Source organism: Pteropus vampyrus, unplaced genomic scaffold (assembly GCF_000151845.1).
Source record: "Pteropus vampyrus isolate Shadow unplaced genomic scaffold, Pvam_2.0 Scaffold36, whole genome shotgun sequence".
Lineage (NCBI taxonomy): Eukaryota > Metazoa > Chordata > Mammalia > Chiroptera > Pteropodidae > Pteropus > Pteropus vampyrus.
Window position 1 is genome coordinate 7,185,182 of NW_011888817.1, and position 17,372 is coordinate 7,202,553.

The 17,372-nt window shown below is 53.2% G+C and overlaps 1 protein-coding gene across 6 annotated transcripts in view; it reads left to right on the forward strand.

The window, feature by feature from the left end:
- The window catches only part of PTPRU (protein tyrosine phosphatase, receptor type U), a 78,622-nt gene extending 62,221 nt beyond the window's left edge, over nucleotides 1–16,401 (forward strand). The window contains exons 19-30 of one of the 6 annotated variants that reach the window (XR_895758.2): nucleotides 2,810–2,846; nucleotides 3,514–3,611; nucleotides 3,698–3,814; nucleotides 4,577–4,731; nucleotides 6,631–6,766; nucleotides 7,286–7,435; nucleotides 8,904–9,077; nucleotides 11,111–11,251; nucleotides 13,353–13,478; nucleotides 13,558–13,768; nucleotides 14,861–14,996; nucleotides 15,244–15,315. Coding sequence is in view for 5 of the 6 variants with exons in the window: in XM_011357784.2 (XP_011356086.1) it covers nucleotides 2,810–2,846; nucleotides 3,514–3,611; nucleotides 3,698–3,814; nucleotides 4,577–4,731; nucleotides 6,631–6,766; nucleotides 7,286–7,435; nucleotides 8,904–9,077; nucleotides 11,111–11,251; nucleotides 13,353–13,478; nucleotides 13,611–13,768; nucleotides 14,861–14,996; nucleotides 15,244–15,306 (1,491 nt within the window). In the remaining variant the exon portion in view is untranslated. Of the gene's footprint in view, nucleotides 1–2,809; nucleotides 2,847–3,513; nucleotides 3,612–3,697; nucleotides 3,815–4,576; nucleotides 4,732–6,630; nucleotides 6,767–7,285; nucleotides 7,436–8,903; nucleotides 9,078–11,110; nucleotides 11,252–13,352; nucleotides 13,479–13,557; nucleotides 13,769–14,860; nucleotides 14,997–15,243 lie in introns of all 6 variants that reach the window. The other 5 variants (XM_011357784.2, XM_011357785.2, XM_011357788.2 and 2 more) reach the window with 5 other exon arrangements.
- Nucleotides 16,402–17,372: the final 971 nt, after the last annotated feature.

A 17,372-nucleotide genomic window follows, 5' to 3' on the forward strand; every position in this document is an offset into this window, starting at 1 on the left:
TGCCCCAGATGTGCCCCCTAGACATCCCCCTTATTCTGAGTGCTCTTAAGCAGTTGGTTTGTAAGTTTCCCAAATTTAAATGGACTATTAGGCCCATGACGTGCAGTGGCTACACTCAGCCCTAGTGCCCCCATTAAGAGATGGTGAATATAGATCATTATACTTTACACCTCAGTTTCCATGCAATACACAGTTCTACCCATTCAGTTCATTGTTGTCAGGATCTTAAGAAACGCCCTAAGAAGGCTTGGCTTAATTTGGCTTCAAATGCCAGTTACCAAGAGTGTTATTGGCTGAGCACTTGCTCTGTGCCTGCACCTTAGGCACATCATATCATCTTTACCGCGCTGTCTGAGCTAGGGACCCACATTTGGCAGATGAGAAAATTGAGGTTTAGAAAAGTTAAATGACTTGCTCACAGCTGCATGGAGCTGGGTCTCAAACCTAGCCTGAGCCCTTGACCCTAAAGCTAGATCGTGGTTCTCTCCCTTTTGGGGAGCATCAGGATGCCCTGGGGGTCTCACCCACCACGCAAGTGGTCAATCTCCTAGCTCCACCCACTTGGCTGCAGGGAGGACCAGGTGTCTGCCCCATGAGCAGGCTCCCTAAGACATGCTGGTGCTCTGGAGTGTGAGGACCGGAGCTCTCTAATGCTGATCCCTAAAGTGGGTGTTATCTTCCTTTAAATCCGATCATTTTAAACCTTCCGCTTTGCTGTCCTCTATGTAATATAATTGCACAATAATGCACCTGTGCAATTAAAAATTGACATGCAGGTATTGAAGGTTATCTGTTTAAGAACATATTTGCTGATAGCATATGGGTGCTAGCACTGTGCTGGGCCCTGGAGGGACAGAGACAGATGAATCGGAAGAGACTCTTGCGCTCATGTGGCATTCTCAGGCAAATGGGTTTTAGGTGGAGTAGCCTGTTCCCAGCTTGACCAGCTCTGGGAGCACTGGCAGCATCTTTGCTGGGCTCTCTCACTTCTGACCCCAGTTGCCCAGCAGCTCTGCCGAGGACTTGAAGCAGAGGCAATGGCTAGGGGGACAGCAGTAGGGAATTAGGCTAGTCTTGGAGAAGTTCCAGTAGTGAGGGCTGAGTGAGTCTGGGAGGCTTTTCCTTATTGGTATCTTTGACTGTGGTTTGGTTATTTTTTTACAGGAATGGGATGTAGGTATACAGCAGACTTTCTGAGGTATATGTCTCACTATTATCCTCATACGCAGAGGAGAACAGAAGCTTAGAGAGGCTGAGAGTCTGGCTACTCCAAGTATGTTTTGAGGCCCAGCATTGGTACCACCTGGGAGCTGGCTGGAAATGCACAGTCCCAGGCCACCCCAGACCTTCTGCATCTGAATCTGTCTTTTAACTGGATCCCCAGGAGATATGTGTGCATATTAGAGGCTGAGAAGCGCCCTCTTAGTACCTAGAGTCACACAGTTACTACTTGGCAGAGCTGTGACAGGAACCCAGATTAACTTGACTCCAAGGCTAAGATCTTTAACCTCTATAGTAAAACACCTTCTGCCCCAGGAATTCTTGACAGCCACACTGGATCTTCAGGGATACTCTTTGACCTTTGAAGTAGTAATCATAATAATAGCTACTATTTATTAAGTACAGACACTGTGCTTGCCACAGTGCCAAACCCTTGACTTATATTACTTTACTCTTCACAACAGCCCGAGGAGGGGTGTTGTGAAGAGTAAAGTAATATAAGTCAAGGGTTTGACTTATATTAAATACCGCAATTATTCCCATTTTATAGATGTGAAAATCGAGCATAGAGAAGTAAAGAGATTTGCCTAAGGTCACACAGTTAGCAAAAGCTCGGTAGAGCCTGGGTTTGAACCCTGGCAGTCAGGGCTCCTTGGTCCTGGGGGCCCACAGGGCTGGAGGCATTAAGGGAGCTGTGTAGAGACTGTGAACTTGAGGCTAGTGGCTGAGCTCGGTGGTTTTCTCCTGCACCAGCCCTGTAGCACTTTTCACCTGTAATTCCGTGTTGCTTTCATGATGCCCTGGGTGTCACGTGTGCACAGGACCTCAAGGGCAGCTGTGGCCCTGAGGTGGGAGTGGGGTCTGGCCAGCTTTTCTTCTCAGTCTGAGGGCTCTGGGGATGGAGGATGAAGTAGCTCTTGGCCTCTATTCTGTGGGAGATAATGTAGGTAAAGTGCTTAGCACAGTACGTGGCCATAATTGGGTCTCAAAATTTATTATTTTTATTATTGATTTTAGGTATTTAAAAAACACTTATCTAAGAATCACAAATAACCCATGTGCTCATTTGTTCCCAGCCTGAAGCCTTCATCTGGGCCCTCAAGCTCTGGGTGACAGGTCGTAGGGAGGAGGCACCGCCCATTCTGGTTGCTCCAAATGGGGCTGGGATAGCTGATGAGACCCAGCCTAGGGTCTGGGGTTGCTTAGCGCCTCTGGGGTTTTGGGGACAGGGCAGGGTCACCTTGGCCTTTATTTGTCTCCAAACAACAGCTGGGTTGTGAGAAGATTGTGGATAATTGTTTCCAATTTATGGATGGAGAAACCCTCTAGACCTATAAAAAAGTCGTGTCCTCCCTGGCATCACACAGCAAAGATGGGTTTAGACCCAAGACACTGGTGTCCCACCTGTTCGCCCTTCTTGCTCAGGGACTGGAAGGAGAGGGTCACCTGGTTAGGAGGTCCTGGGGAAGAGGGTGGGGCAGTTCTGGGGGTGGGGGTGTGCTGCTTCTGGGAGAGGAGGGCAGAGGAGGCCTGAGCGAGCGAGGGGCTGCTCCTTGGGGTCTCACTATGCCCTCTTCTCCTGTTCCAGGGTTACCACAGGTCAAACCACTTCATAGCCACTCAAGGTACCTGACACCTCTGCCCATGTGCTCCTATGTGCTCCCAGTTTGCTGAATGCCCCCTGTCACCTTTCTGCCTTCCCTGCCCAGCTGCTTGACTTCCTGTCTCTCTTCTGTCTCTGTCTGTCTGTCTGTCTGTCTGTCTGTCTGTCTGAGTGAGCCTCACTCTGGCTGGGTCTCCTGGAACCTGGCTGTTAGTCTCTGTTCCTCCTTGTGCTTGTGTCTCCCTGATATGCCCGGTCTAGCTGTAGCTCCCTGTCCACCTGTCTGGCTCTGATGTGGTGCATGCAGAGAGGCTAGCCAGGCTCAGTCCTCACGGCTGTGGATTGTGCCTTTCTGTCTGGTGGCCACCTGGGTCCCCCTGGCTGTGTCTTTTCCCCCTGACTGTCTATTTGTTTATCTTTCCTGGAGACTTCTGTCATGGCCCTCCAGCTCTGCCTCCTGGGTTCCACTCAGGATGACCGAGGTCTCCAGCCAGGCCCTTCCTGATATTGCCCATCCCCCAGGGCCCTCCAGGCATAAGTTGGCAGTTTTTGGGGTGTGTATGGGGTGTGCATGAAGCCCTCATCGGGGCTCAGAAGCTTCCTGGCTTGGGATGGTAGTGCTGGGTGCCAGGGGTGCTGACCCTGGGTGGAGACCTTGCCTCAGGGACAAGCACCCTCTGGGCCCCCAGGGCCGAAGCCCGAGATGGTCTACGACTTCTGGCGCTTGGTGTGGCAGGAGCATTGTTCCAGCATTGTCATGATTACCAAGCTGGTGGAGGTGGGCAGGGTAAGCGGGGCTGTGCGGTGAGGGGGGCCTGGTAGGTTAAGGGGGGCAGCAAAGAGCCCACTGAGCCTGCCCCTTGGGGACTCCAGGTAAAATGCTCACGGTACTGGCCAGAGGACTCAGACATGTACGGGGACATCAAGATCACACTGGTGAAGACGGAGACTCTAGCCGAATATGTTGTGCGCACCTTCGCGCTGGAGCGGGTGAGTCTCCCGTCACCTGGTCCCTCCGGAGGTGCCCGAGGTGGTGGGGCAGAGCCCACCTCCCCACCTCCCCCAGCCCAGGAGCAGGAGCAGGGAGGAGGGCACCGCTGCCCTCCCAGCAAGGCTGCTGCTCGGTCACTGCTGGGAGTGCTGGGGGGACTGGAAGGTAACCGGCTTTGCTGGACTCCAGCGGGAAGATGAGACACTGAAGACGATGAAGATAGTTTGTACTGGGCACTGTGCTGACCCCATTACACATACTGTTTCAGCCCTGGAAAGCTTTATGGGATTAGGCATTTACTATTAACCCCATTTTACAGATAAGGCAAGTGAGGCTCCATGGTTACGTCACTCATGAAAGGCCACAGGGCCAGTGATTGGCCAAGTCCTGTCCATGATTCCATTTGATCCTATGTAAGATCCTCAGAGGAAAGATAGTATCCCCATTAGTCTAAGACCAGAGAGTCAAAACGATCTCCTAGGGTTAACAACAACTTGGTGGCAGAGGTGGGTGTTTAATAGTGCAGGTGCAGGCATCAGGCAGGCCCCGGCCCAAGTCTCATGTAACTAACCTTGGACAAGGGGTTTCTCGGTGGGCTCTAGTTTTCTCACTTGTTCGAGGAGATATTAACACCCACTCATAAGTTTATTATTGGGATTAATTGAGATCCTGCTGTGAGATGCTCACCAGAGTGCCTGGCGCACAACAAGTGTCTAACAGATGCCAGCAGTGACTGACTGTGGTTCCTGTTGTCTCCCCAGAGAGGCTACTCTGCCCGGCACGAGGTCCGCCAGTTCCACTTCACGGCGTGGCCGGAGCACGGCGTCCCCTACCATGCCACAGGGCTGCTGGCCTTCATCCGGCGTGTGAAGGCCTCCACTCCACCTGATGCTGGGCCCATTGTCATCCATTGCAGGTGGGGCTCTGGGAATCTCCAGAAAGAGGCCATGAGCTGGGTTGGTTCAAGGTCCCTATAGGAGACTGGGCTTGGGTTCTCCTACTTAGAGATGGAGGATACGAGAGAATGACCCCCAAGGATCCTTTACCCTTTGAGCTTTGGCTCTGAGGTTGGCACCCCCACAAGGAGGCCCTTGGACTGGATGACGAGGGGGTGCTGGAGACACAGAGGGGTTGGGGTTAGCAGCACCGAGCAGTATCGAGTTCAACAGGTGTACACTGCACACCTGTGTGCTAGGTTTGCCCTAGATGCTGGGAAGGACTTTGCCTCTTCTTCAAACTCGGGGTCTTTCCTTACCCCTTGGCCTTCACACCCTCTGTGGCTTTGACCTTTACTCCTCCCTTTTCTGACTCCTGCCTTGGTTGGGTCCTACAACCCCAGTTGCCCTTTCTCTACTTGCTTCCTACCTGGCTCCACATCTTCCTCTTGTCTCCTAAGTGAGGCCCCAGTGCCCTGGCCTGTCCCTCCCCCTACTCTGCCCCTGGAGAGCTTTACCTCTGACCCTGTGGCTTCGGCAGGTCTCCTCAGCCCACAAGTCCTTGGCCTCTGTCTTGTCCTGGCTCCTCTATTTGGCTTTTTAATAGCTCCCTAAATGCCACAAAGCAGACTCATTCCCCTCCCTGCCCTGCCACCCCCAAACCAGCTTCTCTTTGATTTCTTTAGGCCTCTTTAAGATACTGTTTTTTTTTTTTTAGAATAAAACTTCATCGATGATTAATATACTTAAAGCAAAATATACAAAGAATAAATGTATATATAACTTTATGAATTTTCACAAATCAAATACACCTGTGAAATAACCAGCACTACTTAGATCAAGAAACATAACATTAACAGCACCCAGAGGCCTCCCTTGTCCCTCCTAGAGCGATCGCTCTCCTGACTTCTAAACCACAGAATCGTGTTGCATGTTTTTGAACTTTGTTGTAAATTGAATCATATAGCAGGTGCTCTTTGGTGTCTGACTTTTTTCTCTCAGCTTATGTTTGTAGGATCCATCCATATTGTATCATATTCCACTGGACAAATAAGCCACAACGTATTTATCTCTTCTGCTGTTGATAGGCATTTGGATGGTTTCTAGTTTCAAGCTATATGAATAATGCTGCTAAGAACATTCTATTGCATGTCTTTTGGCCAATGTATACAGCCTTTTCGGTGGGTTATGTACACAGGAGTGGAATTGCTTTCTGTGCGCACATTCAGCTTTAGTAGATAGCGCCAAACAGTTTTCCAAATTGGTTGTACTAATTTAAGGCCCCGCCAGCGGTTTATGCGGTACCCAGGTGCTGTACGTCCTCACCAACACTTTGATACCACCATTTTCAAGCTTGAGATCCTGGTATCATCGTCTGTTCCCCCTGCCTTCAACTCCGCTCTATCTGGTGCTGAGCACAAAGATCCCAGAGACGGATCCAACACAGCCCAGCCCTTGACGAGGTCCCAGTTGGGTTAGGGAGACAATCATGTACCAATAGCAGGAAGGGTGTTTTAATAAAAGCCTGCCCAAATTGCTCTGCGAGAATGCCATCTGCTGGAAGGATTGTGAGTGGATACAAATGTGTGGGGCTTTGAAGGATGTGCAGGAGATTTGAGGGTAAATCGGGAGCAAGAACAGTCTTGAATTAATTTCTGAGCATCACCTTTATCCCTCCACCCCAGCTGAAGTTGCTAAGTTTCTGCGTCTTCCCTGCCCTTTCCCTCCTCTCCTGCCTGGGGAGGGGGTGTCTATGTGTCCCCCTCCCCCTGTGTGGTGTACACATGGCCGGGTGTCCCAGGGCCACTGTTCTCTTCTTTTGCTCGGTCCCCGGCTCCTTCCCCGAGGCCCTGACCTGGCCTGTGCCACTCTCTCCCCAGTGCGGGCACTGGCCGCACAGGTTGCTACATCGTTCTGGATGTGATGCTAGACATGGCCGAGTGTGAGGGCGTCGTGGACATTTACAACTGCGTGAAGACCCTCTGCTCCCGGCGGGTCAACATGATCCAGACCGAGGTAGGGGACGCAACCCTTTCTCCGCTCCCCGCTCCAGGATTCGGGTTCCTTATGCGGGAGCTCAAAGCTGGTGTCAGAAGGGTATCCTGAGGCTCTTTCCCTGCCTAGGATTCCCTCTTGTTCATTTCCCATTATGAACTTGGCCTGCCAGCCCCTCAGGATCTTCTAAACTTAGCTCTGCTGTGTTCTGCTGGGTGAGGTCAAATAGCAGCCGGCCAAGGTCATAGGTTCTGCAGTCAGGACAGACCTGGGTTTGTATCTTTACTAGATGTGGCGCCTTAGAATGTCCCTTCACTGTCAGAGTCTCTGTAGGATTGTTATAAGAATGAAATAGGAGATAAACATACTCATGAAGGTTGTTTCAAGTAAGGTTGGGGCCAACCTGTAGTAACATGTGGCTTGACTCCCCTTCAGGGCAGCCCTGCCTCAACCTTGACTTTGCTTCCTCCTGCCACCACCCCTAAAACCTCTAGCTTCTAGGCCCCACCTAATTCCTTATATTCTCACCTCCTGTTCCAGGAGCAGTATATCTTCATCCATGATGCAATCCTGGAGGCCTGCCTGTGCGGGGAGACCACCATCCCTGTCAGCGAATTCAAAGCCACCTATAAGGAGATGATCCGCATTGACCCTCAGAGTAATTCCTCTCAGCTGCGGGAAGAGTTTCAGGTGGGGCGTGTGTGTGTGTGTGTGTGTGTGCGTGCGCGTGTGTGTACGTGTGTGTGTGTAGGTGTGTGGGTACAGTTTGTAAGTGAGTGAGTGTATGTGTGTATTGGAGATCCTCAGTGCTGTAGGAGATGTTGAGAGCCAAGCTAGCGAAACAGAATTGGGCTACTAGAAAGGACTTAGAGACAGTGGAGGAGACAAGGCATCAAAGCGGTTAGGAGCCCAGGCTTTGAAGTCGGATAAACCTTGCTTCGGATCCTGGCTTACCTAATTAAGAGCTGTGAGTGGCCTTGGACACTCACTATACCTCTCCAAGCCTCAGTTTTCTCATCTAGAAAAGAAGTATAGGTAATATTGCCCTTGCAGTGTTTATAGTCATCAGGATTTTTTTGGTTGCAAGTAACAAAATCCAGCTCAATGGTTATTGTACCTGAAAAGTCTGAGGATGGTACAGCTTCAGTAATGGCTGGATCCAGGGGCTCAAATGATGGTGCCAAGACATAGTCTCTCTCTATTTTCAGTTCTGCTCTCTTTTGTTTTTGACTTCATTCTCAGAATCACACCCTGGACCCTAACAGTGCTAGGCTCGTGTCATCTTTTCTGTCAGGAGACTGGAAAAGGGTATTTTTCCAGTGGTCCATAGTGTGGTTACTAGGCAGGCAGAGACCCCGGATGCCTTCTCCACTCTAGGGTCCCTGTGAGGGTTCACCTGGATGGTACATGTCGGGTGCCTGTTGCTCTAGAGCTGGCACAGAATGATGTCACAGAAAATGCTGCCTGTGATTCCTGGAGAATGCTTTTGGGCTCTGGGGATCGTGAGAGACTGGGGTTTCCTGTTAGAGATCTCTAAGGACAAGAGAACGAAACAGACCCCGTGAGTCAGGATGCATGAGGCATGAAGACAAGGTGGGGAAGAGTCCAGAGTCCCTGGCTTGCTATAGTGCCAGGTGTTTCGGACTTGAGTTCTCTTCAGAGAGGGTTGTGACCAAGGAAAATGACTACCTATGCCAGGTCCCTGGCGTCCGCTTCGTAGAAGACATGGGGTCTCAGGGCTTGTCTCTTTGAAAGTCTCTGATAAGCTAGTAATGATCGTCTCTGTGTGTGGAGCCCCACATGTGCCAGGCTCAGTGCTGGGTGCTCGACGTTACCTTACTTCATTCTCCTAATGGTCCCTTGGGGTAGGCCTATTAATATGCCATTTTACAGTTGAGGAGAAATGAGGCTGAGAGATACAGTAGCTTGTCTAAGGATAAACGTGTGGCCAGGAGGCAGATTTCAGTCTCCACAGCCCTGTCCAGGCGCTGCGTGGCCTGGAGACAGGGACCCTGGCTCCCTGCTCTCTCTACCTCTCTCTGGACTTCGATTTCTCCATCCGTTAACAGGGTTAGTAACCTGGCCTGGTTTCCGTCCCGGGACGGTGAGGAGGCCAGAAAGCACTGACGTGGCCCCGTTCCTCTGCTGCCCCTTGTAGACGCTGAACTCGGTCACACCGCCGCTGGACGTGGAGGAGTGCAGCATCGCCCTGCTCCCCCGGAACCGGGACAAGAACCGCAGCATGGACGTCCTGCCGCCCGACCGCTGCCTGCCCTTCCTCATCTCCACTGATGGGGACCCCAACAACTACATCAACGCGGCCCTGACTGACGTGAGGGCTTGGGCGTGGGCTGGGCTCTGGGACTCCCCGACTCGGCAGCATCTGGGGAGGTCCAGGAGCCAGGGAACACAGCTGAGGGCTCCGGTCGGGGGACCCTCTGCTCTTTCTGGGGACCAGGCCCATGGGGTGACTTCCTGTCCCCAGAGAACTTCTATTCAGGGCATCAAAGCCAGTATTCCTCCTCAGGTATTACTCTGGGCCTGAGTAGGGGTCTGGGTGGTAGAGCGCAGGTAGAGGGCTGTCACCAGCATTGGGCCCAGCAGAGCCTACGGCAAGAGGAGTGGTTTGGGAGTTTGGGCTGGGAAGGCTGGGAAGGTTTGGGGTTGGGACTTGAGACCAGATGTCTGGAGTGAGGGGAGCTCATCTTAGAGTGATTGAGCTGGAGCCTGCTCTAGGACACGGCGTGGAATAGTGACTCATTCCCTGGTTCCACCTTGGCCATGGTCTGAGAGCTCAGGAACCATTTAGAAGTCCGTTCTCCTGCTCCCAGCTCAGGGGGCTCCACCTCCTTCCCTGAGTGTTGAAAGCAGAGCAGGGGCTTTAGGGCCCAAAGAATAACTCCCAAGATGCTGCCATTTGAGTGAGGAAGAGTCACCCCATTCCTTTCCCAAATTGACACCCGTTGAGAGATGGGTGCAGAAGACAGACAAGCTGGAGATCGAAATGTTACCTTTTAAAGAAAACTGATAAAACTGCAGAATGTGAGTTCCGATACATGGCTCAGTGGGCTGGCTACTCTTTCGCTCCTTAGGCAGGCTTGTCCCATATACGACTGTACAGGCCATCCCCTCCCCATCAGGAATAGGCCTTAATGTGTGGCAGAGGCAGGAGCAGTTGAATGCATACTTTCTGAGGACAGGCTGGCCTGGAAAAAGAGAGGAAGGGGCTGAGCATGTGCAGTCCTTGTCCCAAACTCTCCATGGGAGGAGCGCATGAAGGTCGGTCAATGCCAGGTGTGTCAACCACTGGACGTCTCTCCACGTGGAGATGAGAGACATGGAGAAAGAGGTTCCCTCTCAGCAGGTATGAGGGAGACGTGCCTTTCTTGGTCTGGTTCTTGGCCAGAGCACCTTTGCAAGACAGTGCAGGGGACAGTGGGGTTTCTCTATGGAGAGAAAGCCACCATGTTTGCTTCCCAGGGGCTTCCTGGCATGAGCTGAAGGCAAGGGGACAAGCAGTCTCAGCCACTGAAGGGAGCGGTGGGAGAGGGGCCCCCCAGTCACTGTCACTCATTCTGGTGGAATGTGTGAGCGTAGGTGTGCTCAGGGGGGCCAGGGTCCTGGAGAAGTGGCATGGGTGCAGGAGAGTTTTCCATGGAAACTTAGGAATCTGTGACCTCCCTCCCAGCCCACTTGTGGCCTCAGTGTGCCCATCTGCATACTGCGGGGCTGGACAGGAGGCTGTCAGAGGGTCCTGATGATCTCTGAGCTGGGGAAGGTCATGTTGAGATCCCTGGCCCCGGGTGGGAATGGGCCGCTGGGGACAGGCCACGTCTTGAGATCTTACTTTTTGAACCTTGCATTTAGGGAAGGGGTTAAGACAGTCGTTAAACAAATATACAAAGGAATGTCAGATGCTGGAAATTTCTACAACAAAGAACCAGGCAGAAGTATTTACTATGGATTTTGGGGACCTATGAGTGTGGCTATTTTTGATGAGGGAGGTAAAGAGAGCCTCTTTGAGGAGGTGACATTTAAGCAAAGACCAGACAGAAGTGAGGGAGAAAGCTAGGTCAACACTTGGGAAATTCATTCTCGGCTACAGGAATAGTGGATGCAAAGGCAGGGAGCAAGCTTGGCCAGCCTCTGCCTACCAGGCCTCAGCTCCCATTGCCATACATTTGAGAATCTTTCACTGTTTAGTTCCTGGGAGCCATGGGCTTGGGCCCTAGAGGCCTGGGGGCTCACCTTATCAACTCAGGCTCTGTACTGGCCAACCTCTGACATGGGCCACCAGAGGCAGCCGCTCCTACGGCAGAGACTTGGGCCATGTCGGGGCTCCACTGAATCCTGACTCCACCGCAGAGCTACACACGGAGCGCAGCCTTCATCGTGACGCTGCACCCACTGCAGAGCACCACACCTGACTTCTGGCGGCTGGTCTACGACTACGGGTGCACCTCCATCGTCATGCTCAACCAGCTGCACCAGTCCAACTCTGCCTGGGTGAGGGCCCTGCCGGCCGATGGTCGGGCTGCCTGCTGCCCAGGGCCTCTGTGTGATCAAGGGCACATCCTGAAAGTCAGGGTTTGGATCCCAGCTCTGCCACCTCTTTGTCGAGTGACCTTAGATGGATCATGCTCCCTCCCAGAGCCTCGGTTTCCTCGTCTATAAAATGAGGTTGTCGGATTAGAGAAAAATAGCTGCTCTTTATTGAGTACTTGCTGTATGCCAGGGGCTCTGCTTTGTACTTAGAGGTTCAGGTGAGAAAATTAAGACCCAGAGAGGTGAAGCACCTTCTCCAAGGTCACAGCTGGGAAGTGGCAGAGCTGTTCCCCTACTCTGGGCTGCCTCCTTCCAGAGCCTCTGCTTTTTCAATCACTCAACTAAACTCCCCATTATGGGGGCTTTTGAGGCAGAGTATAGTTCCAGCCTCCTTACTTCCTGATTGTTTGATCTAGGATAAGTTAACTGACCCCTTTGAGCCTCAGTTTTCTTCTCTGTGAAATCGGGACTATCGAAGCACCTGTTCTCTTGTGGGTTATTGTCAGGATCATGTCAGATGTACGTAGGATGCTTAGCACTGTGCTGTGTCTAGCACATTGGCACAAACTATATGGCAAGGATGAAGGCGATGAGGGTGACAGTCACTTCTGAGACTGGTCTAGACACTGGTTGAGTGACTTCAGCTAGAAGGTCTGCTCTGTTTCCTTTTGGGGCTCCCAAAGCTGGAGCTCCTGGAAGGTGCAGATGCTCAGCCTTTCAGCCCTGCAATGACCATATCCTCTAGATCTCTGAGTCCCCTCCATTCCCAGTTCCCCGTCTGAGGAGGTTGGGAGGATTTTCTATAGAATGAGTATGACAACCTTTTAATGACTGTCTAGCGAAGACTTGTTACGTGGGCTCTTTATGAGTCAGACACTCGGTATAAATAACCTAGGACTGCAAGGCAATGGGCTCTAACCTCTTGGCAGGGATCTAGAGAGAATCCCATGTGGCAAGGACTTGCCCTTGTTCAGATGGAGGGGAGGGACCCAGAGGGAGGTTCACACAGATCTCATTCATGGGTCACTCATTTGCTCATTCATTCAGCCATCTTTTACTACAGGCTACTTCCCGTAATGGGTAGTGGGAGAACACACAGGGAGAACACACAGCCCCTCCCAGGTCTCACTGTCCAGGCACAAAACACAACAGTGACAGCAGAGGGAAAGGATTAGCATGAAACTGGCATAGGGACACAGGAGCCTGAGGGGTAATGTATCAGGGATGGCTTCCTGGAGAAGGTAATATCTGAGCTGAGATGTGTAGGAAGGGTAGAGTTAACCAGGTGAAGAGATGAGGACGAGTGATCATGGAGAGGAAGCAGCCTGAGTGCATGGAGTTGCCAGGCAGAAAGAGGAAGGTAGTGGCCTCTCCTTGGGTGTGGTCAGAGAGGGGAGTAGATGGAGCATGGTGTTGTCTGGGAGGAGTTTGGGGGCCATTTCATAGTTGGAGAAGCTGGGGCCCAGAGAAAGGAAAAGCTGAGACTAGAAGCTGGGGCCTGGGACCAACTAGCCCAGAGGAACTGTGCATGTATGTGTGTGGGGGCTGCTCCTCCTCTACGGCCTGCAGGGGGTACATTTAGGATCCTGACTCCATGGAGTGGTCCTAGGGCAGGTGTTGAGCTGTGTCACAGCATCAGGGACACCCCACCTCTGTGAGCTGATATTGGAGGGCAGAAGTAGTGAGAGAGACCAGGGGTCGGGGGTGCTGAGATGGGTGGGGTGATCTGTCCCTGGGAGAAGGCAGCCTCATGGAGGCGTGTGTGTGAGTGTGTGAGTGTGTTGGGTGTAGCTGCATAGCGGCTTGGCAGTAAGTACCGGTGTACCCGCTGTGAAGTTTGTCTCAGCTGACCTGAGTGTGTCAGTGCAGAGCACACTGGGGCAGGCGCGTGCTGCAGCCTGATGAGTGAGTGGTGGAGAGTGGGGGGCACCTTGAAGGTGTATCTGGAGTGGGTGGGTGGGCCACGGTGCACGGGAGCCCTAGAGCGAGTGTGGAGGTCCAGGGTGGGTGTGAGCAGCAGCCGCCCAGCCGGCTTTGCTCAGCTGTCCTCTCCGGCCCCCAGCCGTGCCTGCAGTACTGGCCGGAGCCCGGCCGGCAGCAGTACGGCCTCATGGAGGTGGAGTTCGTGTCGGGCACTGCGGATGAAGACTTGGTGGCCCGTGTCTTCCGGGTGCAGAACATCTCTCGAGTGAGTGATCTGGGAGCCCCGGGTGAGAACCTGGGGGGGCGGCTTGGGTGGCCTGTAATGACCTTCTCAAGGTCACTAGGGGCCTTATAATGCTGGCACTCACGTCCCCCTGGCTGGCTGCCCGCGCCCCAGCTGCAGGAGGGCCACCTGCTGGTGCGGCACTTCCAGTTCCTGCGCTGGTCCGCGTACCGGGACACACCTGACTCCAAGAAGGCCTTCCTGCACCTGCTGGCCGAGGTGGACAAGTGGCAGGCAGAGAGCGGGGACGGGCGCACTGTCGTGCATTGCCTGTGAGTGCTGGTCCTGCCATGGGGCGGGAGGAGGGGCTGGGGAGCCCTGGGGTCAGGGGCAAAGGTCCAAAGACTGGCACCAAAGCCCCTGAGCTCCCAGATGGCCTGACCCTGCCCTTCCTGTAGGAACTCAGTCAGTTTCCAGGGTGTAGACTCAACCCTGAACTACCCAGGACCCTCTGTGTGATGTTTGACTTTGCCAATTTAATTAGAGTCCCGTCATAATTGTTTACCCCATTGATAAGGTAGTACACTTTTTAAGCCAATGGATTTCTGGTCTTTGTTCATGAATGCTCACATATAACTTTTCATTCATTCATTCCTTCATTTGTTCACATGCCCCATTCATAACTCATTTATTCACGCAGGTCTGAGTGCAGTCACTCCTTTGTCCCCTACTTTTTCATGCTTTCAGCGCTTCCCAGCCCTTCCCAGTGCCGGGCTGGGCAGGCTGGATGCAGGGATAGGGAGCCGACTCAGGCAGGGCCTGGCTCTGGGGACTTTCAGTTCTGGTGGGAGAGATTGCTGGAGAAGGGAGCCAAGGGCCTAGACAATCCTTCATCTTCTGAGAGGTACCTTACACCCGAGTCACAGGGAACAGAGGAGGGAGAGGGACTGGGCATAGGAGGGCGTCTGGGTGAGAGGCTGCAGTTTGACGCAGAGTGTATATGTGTGCACCTGTGTTCGTGTTGCTGGGGCTGACTGGCGTGCTCTGTGTTTATTCTCCATCTGATCTCCAGGTTTTGCTTGTTGCCCTGCTGCCCTGCTCTGTTATTATCTGTCTCCCTGTCTTTCTCTCGGAGTGTGTCTTGCCTTCTTTCCCTCGGAAGCTGCTCTGTTTCTCCTGAAGGCACTGTCTTCCAGATAGCTTCAGCTTTGGCTGTCAGTCAGCGTCTGATTCCACTCACTTAACCTTGTTCTGCTGCTCTCCAGTTACCCTCCCTTTGAGTTCCCTGGCCCTGCCTCTCACCTCTGAGTTCCCCGGCCCCTCCCCTCACCTCAGGGCTCCCAGACCCTGGCCCTGCCCTTGCCCTTTGAGTTCGGCCCCCCACCCCCAAGCCCTGTCCCAAACCTTTTGTGTCTTGTACTTAGAAACGGGGGCGGCCGCAGTGGCACCTTCTGCGCCTGCGCCACGGTCCTGGAGATGATCCGCTGCCACAACCTGGTGGATGTTTTTTTTGCTGCCAAAACACTTAGGAACTACAAACCCAATATGGTGGAGACTCTGGTGAGGGACCATGTCCCCTGTGCCCAGCCACTTCCAACTTCCTGGTCCATCTCCAACCAGGCCCTTCAGCACCCACTCTCCCTTATCTGGTCCCCATAATTGGGCCTTGGGTTCTAGTCCTGTAATGCCAAAACATTACCCCCAAGTCCCCCCTTCTCCCCAAAGGTGGGCCAGATCTCGTACTTGCCCTGTCTTCCCCAGTACTAGAGAGGGTCAGGTTCGTGATTCCTTCTCTTCCTCTCCCCAGGATCAGTACCACTTTTGCTATGATATGGCCCTGGAGTACCTGGAGGGGCTAGAGTCAAGATAGCGGGGGCCCCTGGCCTGGAGCATCCACGGTGTACTCAGGGCCAGGCCCACCATCCTGGACTGATGAGGAAGATCTGTGCCAACGCTGCTCAGCCACAGCCCCCACGGGGAAAACACCAGAGCGGGCAGTAGGCCGCCTTGGAGCCACCTTCCACTGCGGGTGGAGCCTTTCATCGTGTACCATGGGCAGGCTGGGGCCCAAGGAGGAGCTTAGCAACGCTGTAGCCCAGCCCACTTGTATCGGGTCCTGCAGAGTCCTGGCACTGCCTGGCCGAGCGGCAGGGCTCAGAACTGCCTGCTCTGGGGGCCTTAGGCCCAAGCTCCTTGACTGTCTCCCAGCCCTTGATGGGGTGTATACCAGGCCAAGGTTCCACTCAGTGTGGGTGGAGAGTGCGTTGGGGCTTGGCATCTAGAATCCCATCTGGCCCAGCCCCTGAGGGTCTTGGGGGGACTGGGCTGTGCCCTCATTTGCTACTGGGCACATCAGACTGGGTCTCCCCAGGGGGAACTGCAGCCCCCTCCTCCACCCGCTGCCCCCTGCAGCCCCCAGGATATTTTGCTCATGATCTTTCCCACTTCTTCCCTGATGTGTGCTCTGAGCTTCCCTGAACCAGGATCTGCTCATCCCTAACCTGTCGTTTATAGGGCCCCTTCCCTGCCTCTGCAGAAGGATGTCACCTCAGGCCCGTCTGCCTATAAATTTCAGGCCACACTGGCCAGATCCTGCTCAGCCTGGGCCAGTGACACCAAGGCTGAGCAATACCTGCTGGGGTTGAGGGCCCTGTGGTGCCTGGTCAGGCTGCCCACTGTGGGGAGGGCACTACTAAATCACAGGTGCCCACAACCTCTAGAGTTTGGAAGAAGAAGATATATTTTGGGTTGGAGGATCAATGCTTTTTTGTTTATTTTGTTATTTTTTGATGGGTGGGTGGGAAGGTCTCTTTAAAATGGGGCAGGCCACACCCCATTTCGTGCCTCAATTTCCCCATCTGTAAACTGTAGATATGACTACTGACCTACCTCGCAGGGGGCTGTGGGGAGGCATAAGCTGATGTTTGTAAAGCGCTTTGTAAATAAACGTGCTCTCTGAATGCCACAGAGTGGCCTTGTGTGTTTCCAACCGGCCTGACTGGGGTCTGCCAACCTGCCCCAGCCTCCCAGTGCAGTGGGAGGACCCTGGACTAGAAGTTAGGGGCCTGGGTGCTGGTCCGGCCTCGGGTTTTCCATCCATAAAATGGGGTGTGGTCCAGAGCATCACTCAGGGCCTTTCCACTTGCAGAGGTGGTTCCAAGGGACTCTGGTTATTACTGCCTCTTCCCAGGCTTCTGAAGCAGTTCCTCAGGTGGTGGGCTTTCTCCTGAGACCCCCAAGGGCCACAGAGCTGCCTCCCAGCCTTGGGGGCCTGGATCTGGGTTGAGCTCCTTTGGGGGCAGCATGGGAGGCTCAGGCTTTGGTGTCAGGCAGATGGGCCCCACCAGCTGGAAGATTTTGGGCAAGTCAGAATCCCTCCCTGGGCCTCAGTTTCCCATCTGTAAAATGGGGATGATCCTATTAGGATCAGATGAAGTAGTGATTAAGTGCCAGGTGAGCTGAAAGGGGGCTCTGTTTACAAACATACAGCAGAGACGGGACACACCCCTGCTGACCCAGCTATTCCCAGCCCCAGGCTTCCTCAGGAGGTGGTGTGGGAGGGAGAGTGGGCTGGCTGGTAGGGAGAGTGGGCTGGCTGGTAGGGACCTGAGTCACTGCTGGCTCTGTCGCACACAAACTTGCTGTGTTATCTTGGGCAGACACTCCCTGTTTTTGGGCCTCAGATTTTTAATATATGATGTACTGATTCTCTTCACACACTGGCTGACTCTGTGCCTTAGTTTCTCCATTAGAAAGGATATGACCTATTCTAATGACTTGACAATTTAACATCCTTTAACCTGAATAAATTTACTAGATGGTTATTATCCTACTTAGCTAGGGCATAGACCGACTCACTCACACTCATTCTGAACTGACTGCTAAGCCTTACCTGATGGATCACACATGTATGACACATATGGCCAAGCAAAAAAG